The sequence below is a fragment of the Schistocerca piceifrons genome, chromosome 1 (genome assembly GCF_021461385.2).
Source record: "Schistocerca piceifrons isolate TAMUIC-IGC-003096 chromosome 1, iqSchPice1.1, whole genome shotgun sequence".
NCBI lineage: Eukaryota > Metazoa > Arthropoda > Insecta > Orthoptera > Acrididae > Schistocerca > Schistocerca piceifrons.
This window is the reverse complement of record NC_060138.1, coordinates 256,706,806-256,722,271: the sequence shown is the minus strand read 5'-3', so window position 1 is coordinate 256,722,271 and position 15,466 is coordinate 256,706,806. Positions and strand designations below refer to the sequence as shown.

The following is a 15,466-nucleotide window of genomic DNA, read 5'->3' as shown; positions in this document are numbered from 1 at the left end:
ATATCTCACTCATATCAGACCTCCTCTAGCATGTCCGATGTGGTGGTTTCAATCATTGTGACAATTCAACATCTCAATTTTAGCATTGTCACTGGATATGGAGAGATATAAACTTTCACCACAATGAAACCTACAGGATGAAATACCACACTGAGAAATAAGCAGGACAGCATTGTTCAGAAACTGCTGTTGTGGCTGATGTGTGAGCTATACATTAACCCAGCAAGGGTTAATTTAAGTGTCCTAACCCTCCCCCACCACTACAAGTTGTGTCATTGACCAATGTTTCAATATTTCACACTCATGTTTCCTGTGTTAGTTTGATTCCAATGAAGCCTCACTTTCTGCAGATTGTAACTATTTATTTTTCCAGATAAATGACATGTCAGTTGTGTGGTAGCTTGGAACATGTAATGTTTATTAGATAAAACAGCCACTCACATTTGCACATAGTAAAATCCTAGTTTTCAGAAAAATAGTCCATATGTGATCATCAGTAGTATGCAATTAAAACCCAGGCCAGAATGTAAACCAGGTATAGTACAAGTGCATAAGCAGAAGTCATAGTAGACAGTCAGAGTCTGAAGGCAATATATCAGCCCTGGTCAACCAGGGATCAGTCTTCTGCACGTCAGGTATGTCCTTTATATCACAGACAGTCTACATCTACATCTACATTTGTACTCTGCAAGCCACCCAACAGTGTGTGGCGGAGGGCACTTTACGTGCCACTGTCATTACCTCCCTTTCTGTTCCAGTCGTGTATGGTTTGCGGGAAGAACAACTGCCGGAAAGCCTCCGTAAGCACTTGAATCTCTCTAATTTTCATTTGTGATCTCCTCGGGAGGTATAAGTAGGGGGAAGCAATATATTCGATACCTCATGCAGAAACGCACCCTCACGAATCCTGGACAGCAAGCTACACCGCGATGCAGAGCACCTCTCTTGCAGAGTCTGCCACTTGAGTTTGCTAAACAGCTCCGTAACGCTATCACGCTTACCAAATAACCCTGTGACAAAACGCGCTGCTCTTCTTTGGATCTTCTCTATCTCCTCCATCAACCCGACCTGGCACGGATCCCACACTGATGAGCAATATTCAAGTATAGGTCGAACGAGTGTTTTGTAAGCCACCTCCTTTGTTGATGGACTACATTTTCTAAGGACTCTCCCAATGAATCTCAACCTGGCACCCGTCTTACCAACAATTAATTTTATATAATCATTCCACTTCAAATCGTTCAATATGCATACTCCCAGATATTTTACAGAAGTAACTGCTACCAGTGTTAGTTCTGCTATCAAAGGATCCTTCTCTATGTATTCGCAATACATTACATTTACATCTGTCCCTGCATAATATGTTTTACAGAGACAACTGGTGGACCACTCTTGGTGAAGGCTAGTAGCTCAGTGCCCTCTTGATGGTGCAACCTTGCAGGACTTATACGTATTAATTTAGCAAGCCCTCATCCTGATCAGTAATGGTCATCAAATTCTCTAAAAATGCCATCCTTTTTATTGGATTGTAGGCAACAAATTAAACCCACATGCAGCTTTGCACAAAATGCTTTATTTTTCCAACTCGGAAAAGACAACTAAGTGTACTAACAACAGTCAAAGAGTAAAAACTTATATATAATGTCCACTGCACTTGCATGGAGTAAACAAAGCATGCATCACTGGCAACTCTCACGTCACCACACAGCCCCCCCCCCCCTCCCCCAAAGTGCAGAGCACCCGGGATAAATGGGTACTTAAACTTGACTTGTCTCCCGGCTCTCATACGGACTACTTGTTGCTGCGGGGATGAGGAAGCTGGTGTGGGCTCTTGCGTTGTGGTTCCATGTTCTCTTGCCACGGGTTCTTCAGCCATATCATGCGTAGTGAGTTCCAAACATCGGTCCTTCTCATCCTGTTGAGTGTCATCATACTCCAGTTCTGGTAAGATCCATGCTGGTTTTACCCTCTCTATGGACACACTAATAGTTTTGTCATTCTGTGAGATGTCCATAGTATGGGTGTTGTGTCATATGATTCAGTAAGGTCCAGTATATGAAGGTTGTAGTGGTGCTCTGACTGAATCTATGCAGAGCATGACACATGTACAATCTCCCAATGCCTTATGCACAAAAAACTGGTCGCTTACCGCATCTAGATACCATAGATCTTTTCATTGTCTCCACACACTCACGGATTTCACATATCAGTGATGAGAGGTTTATTGGCATTGGTGATGAGACAGCAGTTAGGTAATCTGCCGGGATTCTCAGTGGTTCCCCATACACCAATTCCGCCACTGAGGCACCGATGTCCATCTTGTATGCGGTCCATAATCAAAGGAGAACCAATGGAAATGCTTCTGTCCAGCTTCTCTGATGACACATGAGAGCTGCCTTCTACATCCTGCGCCACCTCTCCACCATACCATTGCTCGCTGGATGATAACTTGTTGTATGGTGGTGCTAGAACCCACATAAATTAGCTAGCTCATTGAACAGACTAAACTCAGACTGGTGGCCTTAATCTGTTGTGATATGAAGGGGCCGCCCAAACCAAGCTAACCATTGAGAGACAGACGCCTTTGCAACCATTTCTGCCGCTGTGTCAGTAATTGGAACGACCTCTGCCCATCTCAAGTATCTGTCTACCACTGTTAACAAGTATTTATAACCATCAGAAACTGGAAGTTGACCCATTAAGTCCAGATGGACATGGGCAAATCTTCCAGGTGATCCTGTGAAATTCCCAATTTCCGTGTGAATGTGTCGCCCTATTCTGCAGCACTGACATTGTAGGCATGCACAAGTCCATTCCCTGGCATCCTTTTTAATTGATGGCCAGACGAAATGTGCTGTCAGTAACTTGATTGTTGGATTTGCCCCTGGGTGCACCAGGCCGTGAACACTGTCAAATTCTGCTTTACGAAATCATTGTGTAATGTATGGACACGGCTTCTACCATGATATATTACACTATAACTTCATCCTGTGCATGAGTATCGGTTTTAAGTGTAACCCTGTTGTGTGGTCCATCAATAACTTCTGTAGATCCAGATCAATTTCCTGCAATGTCGTGAGTTCTTCATAATTGTGCTGGTCACACCACAAACATGAGAAACGTAATGTGCAACCAGATTCTCCACACCTCTGATGTGCCTTATATCCATGGTGAATTGACTGAAAAGCTCTATGTGCTGGAACTGCCTTGGCGAGCACTTATTGTTGATGTTGCTGAAAGCTGACACTATAGGTTTATGATCAGTGAAAATTGTTACTGGCCTGGTTTCAATATATGTGAAAATTGTTACTGGCCTGACTTCAACAACTCTCTTTCATATGCACTCCATTTTTTCTGTCGGAGTTGCAGCTTCTTTCAGAGGAAACAAAGAGGTTCCCACTGCCCTTTGACTTGTTCTTGCAAGGCTGCACCAGTTGCGACCTGGCTGGCATCTATTACAATACTCAACGGTGTTGCAGGTATGGGGTGTGCGAGTATCCTGCATCCTCTAAGTTTCTTTGTAAATCGCCAAAAGCCTTTGGTCATTTCGCTTACCTGTGGTATTGTTGCTATCCAGTGCATTCGTAAGCGGTGCCTGTGTTTCAGTGGTAATTGGTAAATGATGCTGGTAAAAATTTACCATGACAAGATAACGCCTAAGTTGTTTGTAGTCAGTAGTGGTTACATATCCTTTGAGAATACCAAAATATCATCCAGATATGCATAACAGAAAGGTAATTCGTAGAGCACTTTATCAATGAATTTTTGCCAGGATTGAGCCGCATTTTTGAGTCCGAATGGCATAAACAGAAATTCAAATAGCCTAAAGGGTGTGATCACCACTGTCTTTGCCACGTTAGCTGGAGCCACAGGACTCTAATTGTGTGCCTTATGACAATCAAGTACTGAGAATACTTTCGCACCCGCTATAGCGTAGATAAACTCTTTAATGTGTGGTATGGGGTACTTGTCCAAGATTGTTCTCATGTTCAGTTGGCGGTAGTCACCACAGGGACGCCATGTGCCATCTTTCTTGCGCACTAGATGGAGAGGGGATGCACAAGAACTGTCAGACCTTCTAATTACCCCAGCCTGGAGCATCTCCTCTATTATCGCTTTTTGTCTCCGCTAATTGCTGTGGGACTAGTCTGTGGATGAGTCTTGATAGAGGCAGACCTGGTGTGGTGCGTATATAATCACTGTGTTATGTTTAACTGCTGGAGTTTTTATGGCTTCTTGTTGGGGGGACTGTATAGCTGAGCTACTGACTACTCCTAAAACAGCCTCTGCCACACTGCACCAAAAACCTTTTATCATGGCCCTGTTTGCCAAGTCCACTCTGAGTGCAAAATGAGACAAGAAATCTGCACCTAAGATCGGCTGTAAAATATTTGCTACTACAAAATTCCACTTGTAACGAGTAGATAAACCAATATCTATCATGAGCTCTTTATAACCATACGTGTTTATACTTGGGTTGTTAACTGCTGTCAGTTTCAAAGGCTCCCACGTGTCCTTCTCAACAAAGCTCGTAGTCGGCAAGGTACTCACTTCCGAGCCGGTGCCTATCAGGAAGTTACGGCCTGAGTCTATCAATCCTTTGTAATCTGTGCATTGTTAGCTTATATTCCCAGGATGATTCAAAGTGGCATAAAGGTATAGCATACAGGAAGCCTTCAAGTGCCTTACCTTGACTGTACGTGTTGCTGCCTGCATCATTCGTATATGGTGCCGTTTGTGAGTGCTGCAGCCCGTGATGCCTAGAGCAGGCTGCCCTTGCCATTTGGGTATCCACAAGGTTTTGTGCATCTCGTAGCTTGAGCCCGAATTGTCAGTGATACCAGTAAAAATTGTCGGTGTGAGCTTAATCCAGTTTGGAGTGTGACCTCTTCTTGTTACTGGTGGACCTGGTGGACGTCTGCAGCTCCAACTTATGCAGCCGAGTAGCCATATTTTCCATCGCATCTTGCAGTTTCGTGATCCCCTCAGTAATGCCTGGTTTTTGTCTGTAGCCTGTGGCTGCATAGCTTAACTTCAGTTCTTCTAACCATACCGATGAGTCATTATTGGCTCCGTTGCAGAGGTGGCAGATGACGTTGCTACGGATGTTACGAGTGTCGACTGTAGAGTAGTGAAAGCTCTGTCAGCTATTTGCAGTTGCTTGTTGAGAGACTGTGCTCCGTACGCAATCAACATCAGTTGAATTTGGTGAGGAAGCTGCTGTCACCAGACATGCAGTAACAATTCATTGGACATCGTGGTTGTGTCGACTATAGTGCATAAATGGCTCCAAAATTCAGATGGCCTTCTGTCCCTGTGTTTCTCCAGGGAAAGTCGCTGTTCAGGTAATTTCATGCAGCAAGCGATCAATGCCATTTTAAGTGTGGTGTACGATTGTTGGAGCAGCAGATGTATGACCATATCAGAGACTATTGTTGTTGCCCTCTGATTCAGGTTGCTATTGCGAGATTGAATTTTTCGTGGTCTTCAGTAATGTGTTGTTATTCAAAGATATTCTCTATAATTGCAAACCAAACATCTGGTTGTGTAGGTCTGAATGGAGGTGCTCTGAACTGCAACGGCAACAGCATGTTCGTGCATGAAAAATCTTCGGCATGTGAGTATGCTCGTGATGTGGCTGCTACTACTGGAGTTTGCAAATTCATGAATTCAATTTTGCTATCATTCTGCAGCATTGCAAACTCCAAAAGCCGAATCTCTTGCTTTAGCCATCATATCTCATCGTTTGTTGCTTGCAGAATTTTGTTAGCTTCTTCCATCTTTGGTGAAACTGCCGCACAATATTAAGTTGCGAGAGTTCTTCTTATTTTTTCTGGTATCACCAATTATGTAGGCAACAAAGTAAACCCACATACAGATTTGCATAAAATACTTTATTTTTCCAACTTGGAAAAGACAACTAACTGAGCTAACAGTCAAAGAGTAGAAACTTATATCTAATGTCCGCTGCACTGGAATGGCGTAAACGAAGCATGCATCACTGGCTACTCCCACAGTATGATTGGGTTTGCAGTTTATGTATCTTTTTAGGTTTACAAGGTCCAGTGGCAGTTCTTCAATGGAATCTTTATCTCTGTGGATGCAGGTAGCTGTAACTGCCCACTTGCTGTCCACAGTGATTTTGTTGTGATTTGTAAGAACCTTCGTCACTTTCTCGACTATCAAAATTACACTTGGATTTCAAATCTTTCTTTTTCTTGGTGGCAAGTGCAATGTGTGACTAAATTATTTGTACACCTTTTTAAATTGTTGGTAAGAAATGCAACTTCCAGCCTGCCATTTAAATGACCACTGAACTGCAACAACACTGTCTCTTCATGTGTATTCAAGCATACACCAGCTACAATCATTCAATACCACCACAATGTTTTTCAACAACAACAAAATAAAGTAGATGTTTCCCAACAGATAGAATATGCAATCGAATGCCTATGGTAAACTTGAATACGCATTCAAATGCATGTGATAAACTTATCTTTGAAATGTTGGTAAGTTGAAGTGAGCTTTAGAAATCACCCAGAAAATGTAGATCCACCCCTTCTGTATTCAGCTAATGCTAAGCAACTTATCTGTAGATGAATACATAAAAAAGGCATTAATTTAGTGTTTCTTCATTATTATATTCATAAGTCCCTAATTTGACACAGAACAGCAGGCACTTTGTCCTTCATCTTTGTCAATCTTTACATACAGTTGTTTGGTATGGGCATTGTTTTAAGTAACATTATGAAGGTTTGATGATATAATATTTAAACAGCAACACATGAAATCCATTTTAAAGTTAATACTGTGCTTTGTTGACAGTGAACTATGGGAGTGGCCTGCTGTTGCCACATGTTCCAGCAATACTAGAACATTTGAAGCGCAAGCTGTCATCATCAAAAGCAGGCCTTGGTCACCGTGATTTAGAAGTGCTTGCAAGAGTATCGGAGCTGGTGCATGACCCATCAACGAGTGAGCTCTTGCTGCAACTGTTATTACCCACACTTAACAGAAAAGCATCTGCATCTGAAGAAACTGTGATTCAACTTTTCACAACTATTACTAATCTTGTCAAGAACATTGCATACCCATTGAAATACCTCAGGTTTGTTGTTTGTTGAAGATGGTATTTTTTCTTTGTACTCTTTATGACATCGACGTGGAGACTCTGACAGATAGCTTTGCTTTGTCCACTACTCATCACTTGTGAAGCATATACATGTTCATTCATTTTTGACTGAAGTAGTTATGTTGCGACTGATATGCAGCAAAGTGGCAAATTATCTTGTATTTCATGATAAACCTCCAGAAATATTAAACTCATGCATTTGGTGCTTGCACACTTGTCATCACAAGGTAATACATTTTGCAGACTGTAAAGTAAAAAACTATTAATAATTTTTAAATTATTTTTGTCAATAAATGTTCATAATCACAAGTTGATTACTATAGACTTTTAAAATTACTTTTTCCGTAAATGTGGACCAAGCCAGTTTGCTGGCCATGTACCCATTTTGATTATGGGTATGGCTACAAGGTGGCTATTTAAAAGTTACTATATGACACACCAGTTAAATATTAATAACAATTAATATGTTAGTCTTTCATACTACTCATATAATAACTGATAATTAAAAAAAGAAGCAGTAAAAGAAAGACAGGATCACATGCTTCCAGTTTTTTAATTTGAAATTTGTTTATGGAATAGAAGGAGTTGTACGAGAGAAATGATTTCATGGTAGATTTGAAATTTGCTTTGGTGTCTGTCAGACATTTTGAAACATTTCTTAATCTTGTCCTCAGAGAGGCTGTAATTTTGTACAAATTCATACTCGCAGCCATGACCAAAATGCAGCACACTGATTAATACCCTGTAGCTACATAACTGTGTTCAGAAATGTTCTGAATCCCACTACTGTACTAGAAAACAAATTCTGCCTATAGGCACTAAGCCTTACTGGATAATAGCTCAAAGTAAATATATCAAAAGCCACACAGAAACACCATACTTATTGCTTCTGCAGAAACAAAATTAATTTATTGGCTTCAATTAGATCTCACCAAGTCCACCTTTTTCGTTAAAACCCCCACCTCTGGTTAGCTAATGGCTTCATGATGTGACATGAAGCTTCTGCTTATCAAGGAAGTGATCACTCACTGAAATTCAATGCTTGTGTAGAAAACTGGTAAATTACCTATCAGAATTCAACACTTGCACATAGCAACACATCCTTTTTTTTTGCATTTGAAAATAGCCTTGTTAAATGAGGTTCCCTAACTACTGACTTCAGAAATGTTAAACATCTTTATTCCAGAGGGCACATGACTGCCTCTTCCATCTGGAAAGGCTGGTGGCCTACTCTTCAATCATGAGAGCTACTGACAGCTGGCAAAAATCTTTAAACATATCACACAGTCAGCTTTAGCATCCTCACTGATCATTCCCTTCTCACACCAGTAGCACTCATTCCTAACAAGTTCTGTACAACACCAGCTGTCACAGGAAAATCACTACTCCTTAAGTCAGTCTAAAAGGCTCTGACCACAAAACACTTTAGACGGATTAAAGAGAGACTGTCTCATTGGCTCCAGGCTGGATAAAGCCCCCTTCCACTGAATACTAGCTTTTACATATTTAACACCCAAGAGTATGACCTGAGACTGGCAAGGAATCATATTTTACAATTTTATGCTGTGTGGATAAATGTTCAATGATTTTTATAATTGTCTTTTGGATCCACAGATAGTTTTAGTAATGATTGAGATAGGTCTTTCTTTCCCTTATAGTGTTTTAACTGAGGACAAAAATATTTTTCTCAAATTGTAATGAATTATTTATGAAGAATATGTTTTGTGAATGTAGCAACTGTGAAGAACAGCAGTGTTAAAATGCCTAATGTTTTCCGAAAAGTGTCCACAAGATGATTATGTGTGAACACAGTGTACTTCTTTCAATGTTCACTCTTGTGCAATCAAGGCTTCCTTTCTAATTAATGAGTTCCACATTAAAATTGTGCTATAAGACATTCAGGAGTTAACTATGTTATAATGATGATTTATTTGTTTCCAAAATTAGATTTTATAGAAATAGCAGAAGTTGCTGAAAAAAGTTGTTTGAGCAGCACCAAAATATATTGTCCAATTAAGGTTTTCATCACTGTGAAGATCTTAACAAATATCAAATAATTTTCATTATTCCTTCCAGTTATATCTTATTCATGAAGTTAGAGGAAGTTATAAACACATTGTCAGTATACTTATACGTGTATTCTTAGAAAAAAAATAAAGGAAAGAAAAAAAATAAGATCTCATATTAAAATTGTCACTATATAGGCTCAAATTGTGTAATAGCCTGACATTTTGAAACTATAACATTGGGTATATTCTGCACCAACTCACTTTGTACTATAATTATCTGCTCTTTGCTTGTGATGTGAAGGAAACAGTTTAATCCACCTGAAATTATGAAGTTTGTGGTATAGAGAAAATAAATATAAATTCTAAATGTTTGATTTGCCTTTTAATTTTAAATTGTCAAGGACCTTAAAATTATATTAATATAGTGTGGATGTTTTAAAATCAAAAAAGTTGTCTGCAAAATAAGAAATGTTTCATGCATTTAAATATGAGTTTTTAAAAATTATTTGTATTATAATTAACAGCATAATGATCATGCTTATATTGTAGGTCATTAGCACCATTATTTGGTACAGTCTCTGCTACCGCTCCACGAAAACTTCTCTGTGATTTGGTAATGGCTATTGCAGAAAGAGATTTAAAGGAACAGAAAAGTGATGTGGTTATTAATGCTCAACTTTTAATGGAAATAAATGCATGGGATGCCAGATGGATTGAACAACCAGATTTCAACAGGCGTCTTGATGGTTTTAAAAGAGTCAAAGAAATGTTATCTGAAGGGAAAATCAACCTTGACTTTGGTGTGATGATAATTAACAACTGTTTCCACATCTTAAAATCAGTAAGTTAGTTAATTTGTAAATACAAATAGTGAGTACCCAGATAACAATAAGAGGTTATTTTTTATGAGCTAATTATAACAACCTTTGTATGGGCAGTAAAATTATTTTTTTTTATCTTCTCCCTCTCCCCTTCTCATGATGCTACAAACTGGGGTAATTAACATGAAAATTCTAACATAAATACCTGATTGCCAGAGCACCAATACATGGCTAATTTAACCAAGAAACTAAATTCTGCCTGTTGTGCATATTCTTGACCTGTCAGTGTGATTGCTAATGTACTTTGCAAACCTTTACTTGATACTGTCCTTTGGTGTAATCTTCCGCTAAAAAAAAAAAAAAAAAAAAAAAAAAAGTGTTTATGCTAGAGAAATGTGCAGTAAGAATGTTGAGAAAAAATCAATAACTTATAATACGTAGATGTGTCTTCTGGGACCTTGGTATTTTTACAAATATGTGCCAGTATATTTACCCCCTTTTGGTATTTGTGATCAATGTCATGAGTGAATTTAGGGTAACTGTGAAATGCACCCACAATACTAGAAATGAAAATAATTTAGATGTAGCTTTTGCATCCCTGTCTAGGAATCAGAATTCAGCTTTACAGTCCAGTACAAAAGGTTTTAACATGTTACCAGCAGACATCAGGCAGGAAATTGGAAATCTCTAGATATTAAAAAAGAAAAGAAAATAGTACCTAAGTTCTATCCTTGTAATTAATCATAATATTTAGACTCAGAGGGTGCAATTTCAGGTAAACACTAATGTTCATATTAAAAAAGGTTTTATCTTTGACTGTGTATTGACAGTTTATGATGTTCTCTGTAGTAGTCAGTAGAGATGTATAAATTCTTAGTATGAAGTAGTTCGTAAAAACAGCAGCTAAGTAATGTAAGAGGAAGGGTAATGGCTTTTTTTGTAATCCACTGCTTTCCTGCTAATATACCTGCATTTATAATGTGTTAGTAAGTAGTTTCCATAATTAATAATATAATGGTTCCAAAGATTGTAGAGGGACAGTATAGATTATGAGGAAAAGAAGAACTGTAGAAGAAAAATGGAAGATTCAGAGAATCGGTTAGAAAAAGGCCTTTGTTGAGGATGAATGAGAAGAGACTGACAAAACATTTTCAAGATACTTGACAGAAGCCCTAAGGCTTCTGACAATTGGTTCATGTATGAGAGAAGGGATCATGAACAGGCTGGATTAAACTGAAGAGACATCTCAGACCAGGCCTAGGCAACTTTATAGACTTCCATGATAAACGAAAAGAGAAATGCAGATGAACAGAGGGAAGAAGAAAGGCTACCAGAGAAAGACTGCAAAGATTTTGGTCTGCAAGGAAGGCTTCCAGGAATGTGCAATGGTTACCTCATACAATACCCATAAAGGCCCCCTGTCCTGATAAGATTTATGTAACACAGAGTATGAATGAATGAACAAATTTACTACTGCAATTAAAAAACTCCTCTTCAGTACTTTGAGTTAGTTTATATTAGGTTTTTACATTTCCCCATGATTATCATATGCTTTACTTCCTATAAGATCAATAAACAAAACAGAAATTAGAGGGCTTAGGAAGAGAGCAATTTTTAAATATACTGATAACCAAAAACCTTAATGCAGTGCTGTATCAGTAACACATTTCATTAAAACTATTCAATTTTTATTCACAGTGGCTGTGCTTCTTTGTTCTTTATCAATTACTTTCTTTTTGTTGCAGGAAAAGGACATGTCTCTTAGAGATAGTGCTGGATACTGCCTACGAAATTTGGCACCTGTTATGTGTCACAAACATTCAGACATCTCTGCAGAAAGAGAATTTCTCATCAGTGACACCCTCCTAAACTTGATTAGGCAGGGGATAAAAGATTTTAATGAAGTAGTTAGACACGAATCATTATGCTTACTTGGAGAATTGGTAAATATAATTATTATTTGTCAACTGTTTTTATCAGCTTACCTGCTTTTTTTAAATTTTTATTCCTTACATGCCCTTAACTTAGTAAGTGTGCGAGCCCCTCTCTCCTTCTATATTGGTTAACTCGCATAAGTTTCGATACAGCCGAATTCCTTTATTATTAATGATTTCTGCAAAACTGTTAGTTCCCTTTAATTTCCAATCATGACCTACATTTCTAGTAATTGACATAATGAATTGCTTCTAATTAATACACCTACGAGGAATGCTTATTCTGAGAACTATTGATTGAAATCTGTTAGTCACAACGTATTACAAAATGCCTTTCTGCTGCTTAAATGGTTGCCTGTGATCTTTGTGTGACCACAGATATTTCCTAGCTGTGTCCACTCACTAGTACTAAGAGAGAGACTGGAAGACGAACAATGAAATACGGGAACTATAAAGTTCAGTGGAGCAGGTCATTTACGATTTATGGAAAATTATGCACCATTGGCAGAGTAGCTATACTAAATTTATCAGGCTGTTGAGTTTCCCTCCATTTCCCTAATAATGAAAATACTTCTAAGACGTAATCTGCATTCTGTACTGTAACATCAAATGTAGATTAATGAGACAACTATCTGATATTTAATTTTTTGCAGATTATTTAAATCTCATTATTAGAGGGCCTTAAGGTACACTTTAAAACATTCAAAATATGCGTTCATATAGGTTAAAAATGCCAGGCTTATGCACTAAAATTCTGCAGATACACACTTTAGTATAGGAAATGTCCTCAAAAATACATCAACCATATATTTTAAAAGAACAAACTTGTGCAAAATTGAAACTATATGTATTTTTTTAGAATCTTATGGAGTGTATTGTAAGTTAGCAAAAACATGCTTGATACTATTTCACACCTGTGCGATTATTTAAATCTTTTTGTGCCCCATGAAGAATATGTGAATTGCCAATGTACAGCTGGAAATTTATGTCTGAGCCACCATTTTCAAGTTTTGTTTAAATGCATATCTGCTACTCAGCCCATCTGCTGTATTATGAGAAACCATTGTTTAGGTTCTGTACAAATAAATCACAGAAAGCAATACTCTATTACTTTTCTGGAAATATACAAAACAAAGCACTTCTAGAGGTGACCAGTACAGTACTTCGGAAGTTTTTTAAATAAATCTCTTGTTAGTGCAGGAGAACACTTTGTAGGTTCGGCTGGGAAGCACTCAAATACAAATCACACTCAGTGCACCCTACGTTGTCCATTTGTTCACTGAAAACACTATTGTCAGTTGAATAGTGAGCAAAGACAGTACTGAATTAGGCAGAGAAGCAAGTCCATGTTGTTGTTGTTGTGGTCTTCAGTCCTGAGACTGGTCTGATGCAGCTCTCCATGCTACTCTATCCTGTGCAAGCTTTTTCATCTCCCAGTACCTACTGCAACCTACATCCTTCTGAATCTGCTTAGTGTATTCATCTCTTGGTCTCCCTCTACGATTTTTACCCTCCACGCTGCCCTCCAATACTAAATTGGTGATCCCTTGATGCCTCAGAACATGTCCTACCAACCGATCCCTTCTTCTGGTCAAGTTGTGCCACAAACTTCTCTCCTCCCCAATCCTATTCAATATTTCCTCATTAGTTATGTGATCTACCCATCTAATCTTCAGCATTCTTCTGTAGCACCACATTTCGAAAGCTTCTATTCTCTTCTTGTCCAAACTATTTATCGTCCATGTTTCACTTCCATACATGGCTACACTCCGTACGAATACTTTCAGAAATGACTTCCTGACACTTAAATCTATACTGGATGTTAACAAATTTCTCTTCTTCAGAAACGCTTTCCTTGCCATTGCCAGCCTACATTTTATATCCTCTCTACTTCGACCATCATCAGTTAATTTGCTCCCCAAATAGCAAAACTCCTTTACTACTTTAAGTGCCTCATTTCCTAATCTAATTCCCTCAGCATCACCCGACTTAATTAGACTACATTCCATTATCCTTGTTTTGCTTTTGTTGATGTTCATCTTATATCCTCCTTTCAAGACACTGTCCATTCCATTCAACTGCTCTTCCAAGTCCTTTGCTGTCTCTGACAGAATTAATGTCATCGGCGAACCTCAAAGTTTTTATTTCTTCTCCATGAATTTTAATACCTACTCCGAATTTTTCTTTTGTTTCCTTTACTGCTTGCTCAATATACAGATTGAACAACATCGGGGAGAGGCTACAACCCTGTCTTACTCCCTTCCCAACCACTGCTTCCCTTTCATGTCCCTCGACTCTTATAAATGCCATCTGGTTTCTGTACAAATTGTAAATAGCCTTTCGCTCCCTGTATTTTACCCCTGCCACCTTTAGAATTTGAAAGAGAGTATTCCAGTCAACATTGTCAAAAGCTTTCTCTAAGTCTACAAATGCTAGAAACGTAGGTTTGCCTTTCCTTAATCTAGCTTCTAAGATAAGTCGTAAGGTCAGTATTGCCTCACATGTTCCAGTGTTTCTACGGAATCCAAACTGATCTTCCCCGAGGTTGGCTTCTACTAGTTCTTCCATTCGTCTGTAAAGAATTCGTGTTAGTATTTTGCAGCTGTCACTCATTAAGCTGATAGTTCGGTAATTTTCACATCTGTCAACACCTGCTTTCTTTGGGATTGGAATTATTATATTCTTCTTGAAGTCTGAGGGTATTTCGCCTGTTTCATACATCTTGCTCACCAGATGGTAGAGTTTTGTCAGGACTGGCTCTCCCACGGCCGTCAGTAGTTCCAATGGAATATTGCCTACTCCGGGGGCCTTGTTTCGACTCAGGTCTTTCAGTGCTCTGTCAAACTCTTCACGCAGTATCATATCTCCCATTTCATCTTCATCTACATCCTCTTCCATTTCCATAATATTGTCCTCAAGTACATCGCCCTTGTATAGACCCTCTATATACTCCTTCCACCTTTCTGCTTTCCCTTCTTTGCTTAGAACTGGGTTTCCATCTGAGGATTTGATATTCATACAAGTCGTTCTCTTATCTCCAAAGGTCTCTTTAATTTTCCTGTAGGCGGTATCTATCTTACCCCTAGTGAGATAGGCCTCTACATCCTTACATTTGTCCTCTAGCCATCCCTGCTTAGCCATTTTGCACTTCCTGTCGATCTCATTTTTGAGATGTTTGTATTCCTTTTTGCCTGTTTCACTTACTGCATTTTTATATTTTCTCCTTTCATCAATTAAATTCAATATTTCTTCTGTTACCCAAGGATTTCTACTAGCCCTCGTCTTTTTACCTACTTTATCCTCTGCTGCCTTCACTACTTCATCCCTCAAAGCTACCCATTCTTCTTCTACTGTATTTATTTCCCCCATTCCTGTCAATTGCTCCCTTATGCTCTCCCTGAATCTCTGTACAACCTCTGGTTCTTTTAGTTTATCCAGGTCCCATCTCCTTAAATTCCCACCTTTTTGCAGTTTCTTCAGTTTTAATCTACAGGTCATAACCAATAGATTGTGGTCAGAGTCCACATCTGCCCCTGGAAATGTCTTACAATTTAAAACCTGGTTCCTAAA

The 15,466-nt window shown here is 38.7% G+C and overlaps 1 protein-coding gene across 1 annotated transcript in view; it reads left to right on the top strand.

The window, feature by feature from the left end:
• The window catches only part of LOC124709358 (small subunit processome component 20 homolog), a 186,548-nt gene that overhangs the window by 86,609 nt on the left and 84,473 nt on the right, over positions 1–15,466 (top strand). Inside the window, 6 exon segments of the mRNA XM_047240836.1 lie at positions 6,826–7,108; positions 9,691–9,982; positions 11,708–11,989; positions 12,286–12,430; positions 12,657–12,773; positions 12,934–13,066. Of these exon segments, the coding sequence (XP_047096792.1) occupies positions 6,826–7,108; positions 9,691–9,982; positions 11,708–11,989; positions 12,286–12,430; positions 12,657–12,773; positions 12,934–13,066 (1,252 nt within the window).